This window comes from Fragaria vesca, linkage group LG3 (assembly GCF_000184155.1).
Source record: "Fragaria vesca subsp. vesca linkage group LG3, FraVesHawaii_1.0, whole genome shotgun sequence".
Lineage (NCBI taxonomy): Eukaryota > Viridiplantae > Streptophyta > Magnoliopsida > Rosales > Rosaceae > Fragaria > Fragaria vesca.
In genome coordinates this window covers 21173513-21180160 of record NC_020493.1, presented here as the reverse complement: position 1 = coordinate 21180160, position 6648 = coordinate 21173513, and the positions used below count along the sequence as shown (strand labels likewise).

The 6648-nt window shown below is 39.3% G+C and overlaps 1 protein-coding gene across 1 annotated transcript; it reads left to right on the top strand.

The window, feature by feature from the left end:
* Window positions 1-303: 303 nt before the first annotated feature.
* Window positions 304-1228, top strand: LOC101312708. Its single transcript, XM_004294737.1, has one exon. It carries the CDS (start codon window positions 398-400, stop codon window positions 1091-1093), a length of 696 nt encoding a protein of 231 aa, XP_004294785.1. The 5' UTR covers window positions 304-397; the 3' UTR covers window positions 1094-1228.
* Window positions 1229-6648: the final 5420 nt, after the last annotated feature.

The following is a 6648-nucleotide window of genomic DNA, read 5'->3' as shown; positions in this document are numbered from 1 at the left end:
CCCTCAATCTCACTACACAAACCCTCCTCCTCCTCTTCCTCCTCTCTCTTTCATTTTCAATTTTCATAGATGAGAGAGTGAGAGTCTCGTTCATCATATTCATATTCATTCATCCATACTTTTTACGTCCCATCACCAAAACGCTCCCACTCTACTTCTCTCTCTAAGACCCATCTCTCTTGGCTTTCTCTCTCTAAAACCCTCACAACAAAAACAAAAACAAAACAAAAAAACCCAAGAACCTTTTCCCGTGAAAAATCACTGTAACACACCCCCCTGCAGCTCCCCAATTCTCGTTTCACATGGAGAAAGGGAGAGCTAGCTAGCTTGCTACATATATATAGCTTATATTCCTAAGAGAGATAGCTAAACAAAGCAGGATCATTGTGTTCTCCAAATGGACTCAGCTTCCGGTGGACCTTCCGACCCCAACAGCGTCGGAGAAGAGGCTCCACCAGCAGCAACCGGACCCACGACGACGACGACAGCAGCAGCTTCGGCATCGTCGTCTCCAGCAGCACCGCCGAGCCGTTACGAGTCGCAGAAGCGGCGAGACTGGAACACGTTCCTGCAGTACCTGAGGAACCACAAGCCGCCGTTGACGCTGGCGCGGTGCAGCGGGGCCCACGTGATCGAGTTCCTGAAATACCTCGACCAGTTCGGGAAGACCAAGGTACACAACCAGGGGTGTCCGTACTTCGGTCACCCGAACCCTCCGGCGCCGTGCGCCTGCCCACTCAAGCAGGCCTGGGGTAGCCTCGACGCGCTCATCGGACGGCTGAGGGCCGCCTACGAGGAGAACGGCGGACGGCCGGAGTCGAACCCGTTCGGTGCACGCGCGGTGAGAATCTACTTGAGGGAGGTCAGGGAGGGTCAGGCCAAGGCCAGGGGGATTCCCTACGAGAAAAAGAAACGGAAACGCCCAACCACCGTTACCGTCACCGGGAATGTGTCGGCGGGGCCCAGTATTGCTGCTGCTCAACAAGGCGGCGATGCTGCTGCCTCTGGCGGAGGTGACGGTGGTTCAACTGGTCAAACTACTACTGCTGCTGCTGCTCCTGCGGCTGTTACAACTACTACTGCCGCAGTATAGGTTCAACTAATTTTCTCTCTTTTTTTCTTCCTAAAAATTATAATTCTCCGCTTAAAATTGTGATTATGAGGTATGTATATCAAGGCGATTCTCTCTGATGATTATTGGATCGACCCAAATGAACGAAAATTTTAGAAATTAATTCCGTTCTTTTGAAGATCGGACCACCCTGCTGACATCTCTTGTCCCATCGGAAATTTCCCTAAAAATTAATTAAGCCAAGTGTAGGTTCTTCTCTCCATCGGGGGGCCGTTTGACGCTCATTGCTAAACTTATTTCTCATGATTGTTAGTTCTAACTATGTTTTTCCTATAATTCATCATTATTCTTATAAATCTGCGGTCACGGTTGTATTTTTGCACTTTTTTTTAAGCGGAAACCGTTACTATTATTGCCGGTATATACAATTCTTCACATGATATAAATCATAAAGATACTATTACATTGTACGTTCTTAGAACTTTACATTCGCTTTATTTCAATGATAATTTTATGATACTCCGCAATATGATCGAGACATGCTTGCATTAACCCAGACTTATTAATTAGTGTGATAAACATATCATACAAAAACCCCTCCTTCTAGCCTCGTTCAAAGACAAAGCTCATGACTAAACCAACACATCATAGCTGATGTAAATGATAGTGATACCCTTTATACTTAAACAACCCACTTACCCAATATCATTAAGGTTCATTTATATATATTCGATCTCCTCTATTATAAATTCTCCATCTGCAAACTAGCTACTGTTTTACTCGTTTGGTTTATATAGCAAGTATAACACAGTGGACTGTGGAGAGGGTCATCTACTGGTTCATCTGGTCCCAAATTTCCTTTCATGACTCTGAAAACCTCACGTGTGCTTCTGATTCACTACTTCATTTCTTACACTCACAGTTTCAGGTGTTCTCCCCATCTTTGAAATCTCAGATTTTGTTTCTCAGATATTTAAGATTAATTTCTTCGGGTTTTGGTCTCTCTCTCTCTTGGTATTTGTATTCTGCATATATCTTATTTTAACTCTTTCAGTTTGAGTGAGCCTGCTCTCTGTTTCATTGTTCCTCCTGAAAACAAACGTTTCTTTCTCGGCTCTGTGAAAACAAACAAAAATGGATGATGGAGAAGGAGGAAGAGAGAAAACCTTATGTGATTGCTTGCTTGCTCTTAGTTTATATTTGGTGTAAACTCCACCTCAGTCTGAAAACGACCACCAGCCAACCCTTTTTTGCTTCCATAATTTTTATTTAAAACATATCTTTATATTCGGATTTGTTATAATAGCAGAGACGACCCACCAGGGCACCAGGGCACCAGTCACTCAGAAACAAAAACTCATTTCTGGATTTGAAAAATAAATTAGTAGCAGCAGTACCCCATATCCAATTGAAATGCCATGATGCTACATATATTGTCCTATTCATGATTCTGCTGAATTAAAATTCTAGTTATTTTTTTTTCTCTCCAAAAAAAAAATCTAGTATTTTTGTTTTTTGATTTATCAATCTCTGGTTTTTTGTTTTCTTCCTTTTGCTATTCCTTGACCTTTTCTTTTTCTTATTTATGAAACATTATTGACATCCTACTAGTGCACTTTGCAGGGTGCTTTCACTTTCTAGCTTTTTCCAGAATCACTACTGTTGCGATATTTTGTCCCTCTTTTCCCTAACTATTTTCTCTCTTTTACTTCACTCCTCGTATTGGTGTTTTGCTCCATTTCACTCTTGAATAATTAACCACATTATGAGGTATTCTGGTTGTCAATTAGTGAAAACCCTTTGATAATTAGATCTTTAAATTAAGGATATAATTGATGTGATTAGCTAATTTAATAGAAAGAATGTACTCAATGTGGTCTCTTTAGTCTCTAGACCTAAAATGGTTAATCTCTTCTTATAAGTTCGATTATGCACTTGTTTGGTTACGTTTACCTAATCTACAATACTAATCGTACATTCGATCTTTGTAATACTTTCGACCATTTGTGATTGTCTATATATATAAAGATATTTTTGTGAATTGTGATCAGCAACTTCAAGAAATTGGTTAGGAACTTAGGATGATAATAAAGACGCAGCGAATCGTAGGAAACTTGATGATCAGAAAGTGATTAATAAGGCCGGTAATTATTTTAGGATAGAAATAGTATATATGGGTAAAAAAGAAGGGGTTTTAACAAGAAAAGCAAAAATATACAGTACTGTCCATTTAGGATTAGAAGAAAAGTATACAGGCCATGTATACTGCAACAGTAACTATGTGAGAAAAGAATTCTGAACGGAATTTAAGTGCAGAAATTTCAAAGCATGCAAAGGTAACTTGATCGATCAGCTTGTTTCCGGTCAAATTTCATTTTCCTTATTTTGTCGCCATATGAATATTCAGTCTTTGATCAGATATAGTCATGGACCATATAAACATTTAAGATCATCCATCGACTTCATTTATATATTTTCATTTCCATTTCTATTTCAGATCATTTGAGAGAGAGAGAGAGAGAGGTGGATTTGGCATGGCATGGCGGTTGTGAGGTTTCTTTAACCACCTGCACCGATTGGACTTGTCCTCAACAATGAGGCAGTCGGCAGTGTTATAATTGGTGTATGGGATTTGGATCCATATGCAAAACATATATACACAAGAACATGTATATATATATATATATATATATATATATATATATATAGTTGTATACAATATCTCTAGTATAGTCCTATATACTTAGCGTTTAGCCCTTTAGCCTCTTGTCGACGACTACCATATATGTTACTTAAATATAGACCAAACTGAATCCGAAGAGGGTTCTAGACCAAAAAAAAAAAAAAAAATCCAAAGAGAGATACCCACATGCCCTTGTTTTATAGGGTATGAACAGAGATATACGGCCAATACGGGTACACGTACGTGGGGCTTGCACCGGCATGCACCAATTTGCATCACATGCCCCATATGCATGTGGTACAAGCTTTCATGATGTTTGAGTACATATTTTGTCCTTGGATGATGCCCTAGCTAGAGGGAGCTAGAAAAGACAATTAATATCTGCTTGAAAATCCTAGTAGAGAGAGAGAGAGAGAGTAGGGCTGGCTTTTTGTCCCGATCTAACTGTACCAACCGACAAACTAGCCGAACCGTCGGAATCGGTTACCGACAAGTCTGTACGGTTGTACCGTACCGTACGTAGTACGTGGTACGGTAACGGTATGAAATTTTATACAAATACGGTATACCGTACCGTACTGACTTTTTTATAATATTAAAAATCATCTAATCTTAGCCGTTGATTTCAAGAAGAATGGATCCTAACCATTGAAATATAATCCTAACACTCAGTCGCTCTCTCCTCTCTGTCACTCACTCGCTCTCTCTTTTCGCTCTCAAACTCTCATCTCTTAATCTCTCAAACCCTAAATCGATTCCCAACTCCTCACTCACTCACTCAGTTTGTCCTTTGATTCGTTCCTCATCGGCTCATCGCATCCCTCAATCCCTCATCCGGCTCATCACATCTCTCATTCTCCCTTAATCGAAGCAAATGGGTCGCCAAAGGATTAGGATGAGCAGCAGCGCAATTGGTAGGGGCGCAAGTGGTAGGGGAGCGCAAGGTAGGCAAGGGCTTGGGGCGCAAGCTACTGAAGCTAGACCAGCTAGACAAGGTACGGTTCTTGCCTTCCTGGATAAGTTCTGAGTTTGAAACTTTGAATATGTTATTTGGTTCTTGGATGTTTGATGTTCTTGGATGTTATTTAGTTCTTAGTTTGAATATGTTATTTGTTCTTGGATGTTTGATAAGTTCTTAGTAATCGAATTTTAAGTTGGTGATGTGAGCAGGATGATTATGCTTTGTGTTTGATGGATGATTATGCTTTGCTCTTAGTTAAATGGTTTTGATGTTTGGAATTAGGATTGTTTGATGCCTTGTGTGATCATGGATGCTTTTGTTCTTCATAATGGTTTTGATGTTTGAAAGATATAATGTTTGATGCAGACTAGACTCTTAACAAATGAAAATTATGCAGAAAGTTTCTTGAAACTTAAGCTATCCATCTTCTTGTTAACCTATTAGCTTAGACACCCTTAGCTTCTCTCCTAGGTTTGTCTTGTCTCTGCTAATGCTGAGTGCTGAGACTGGCTTAATTTCTTAGCCCTATGTTGAAAGAAAGTCATGGTCTAGATAATATTAGCCCTATGTTGAAAACAAAACCTTCTCTGTCTCCTAGATAATGGTTTGGACTTTGAAGATATGCCCTCTATTCAAACTACATAAAACTTATAATTACTATTAATAGTCAGATGGATCAGCTGTAAGCAAATTAGGCAGGTAAACCATAATATAACGCCTCTGTATGATCTTTGATGCCTTTGTTTTTCACTTTTTCATATATGATTAGTTGATTACTTCAAAATTGACCTTAATATTAATAATGCACAAGGCTTTACTGCTTTAGGGAGTTTAGGCTATTAGGAAGTAGGAACCCTACTACTTTGAGGAATTGAGGTTGTTTGATTTTTGGGATGGTCCATTCCTTTGGTGCCCTTTTCACACTTTTGGTGTGGTTGGCCGGTTTGGTTCCCTTACGCTGATGCCCTTTTCAAATTGACATGATTTGGTTCTTTTCATGATCTTGTCATTTTGGTGTGAATTTTATTTATTTTGCAATGGTTTCAATCAAGGACAGGAGGCAGCAACAACCCCAATAGAGCTTACTGGAAGCTCTGGGCAAACCAATGTGTAGCAGCAGGCTAGTAGTGTGTTTGAAATGGATGGTTTCTGAATTTGTCATGATGTTTTAGTTATTTTTTTGTTAAGACTTTAAACTCTTTTAGACTTTACTATTTGTCTATTTCAGTTTAAACTAATGCTTGTGCCTTGTGACTTGTGACTTGTGACTTGTGACTTGTGTTTTGTGGATGTTTAACCCGAAGATTCACTGTTTTAGGGTGTCGTGCATTTGTTTCAAGGTTTAGTGTTGTCAGTTGTCAATAGTGTGCATTTTAATGATTTTACAGTTGTGACTTGTGAGTTGTGCTTGTGCATTTGTAATTTGTTTCAAGTTTTGGTCTTTGCCTCTTTGGTCAGTTGGTGGCTTGGTGCATTGCTATTAGGCTTTTATTTCTTTAGTGTTACTGTCAATACTGTGTTAGTAACTTAGTATTAAAATGTGCAGTTCAGCAGTTGCAGACTTGCAGTCTTGTAGACTTGCAGTTAGTCATTAGGCAGTTAGGCTGATAGTCATAGGGTGCCTTTGTAAATTGTAACTTTGTTCAGTTTGTTGCTTGTGAGACATTGAGAGTCTGAGACTATATATGAGACTGAGTTTGTGACTTTGTGGATTTTGTAATTTTGTTATTTGGGTTGGAATTTAACATGTGAAACACAGCAAAATATTTGGTTTCTGCAGTGTTTGAAACTTTGAATCACTAGTTTGCTGTTGTTGCCTTTTTTTTGTTTTCTTTTTTTTTAGTCTGGGCCTATTTTTCATTTAAAAAAGTGACAAATTAAGAGGCCCAATAAAGTTCGGTTCTAGGCCCAACCGTACCGATACCAACCGAA

Coding starts and splice junctions, on each gene's coding strand:
- LOC101312708 (XM_004294737.1), top strand. CDS start 398: ATGGACTCAGCTTCCGGTGGACCTTCCGACCCCAACAGCGTCGGAGAA.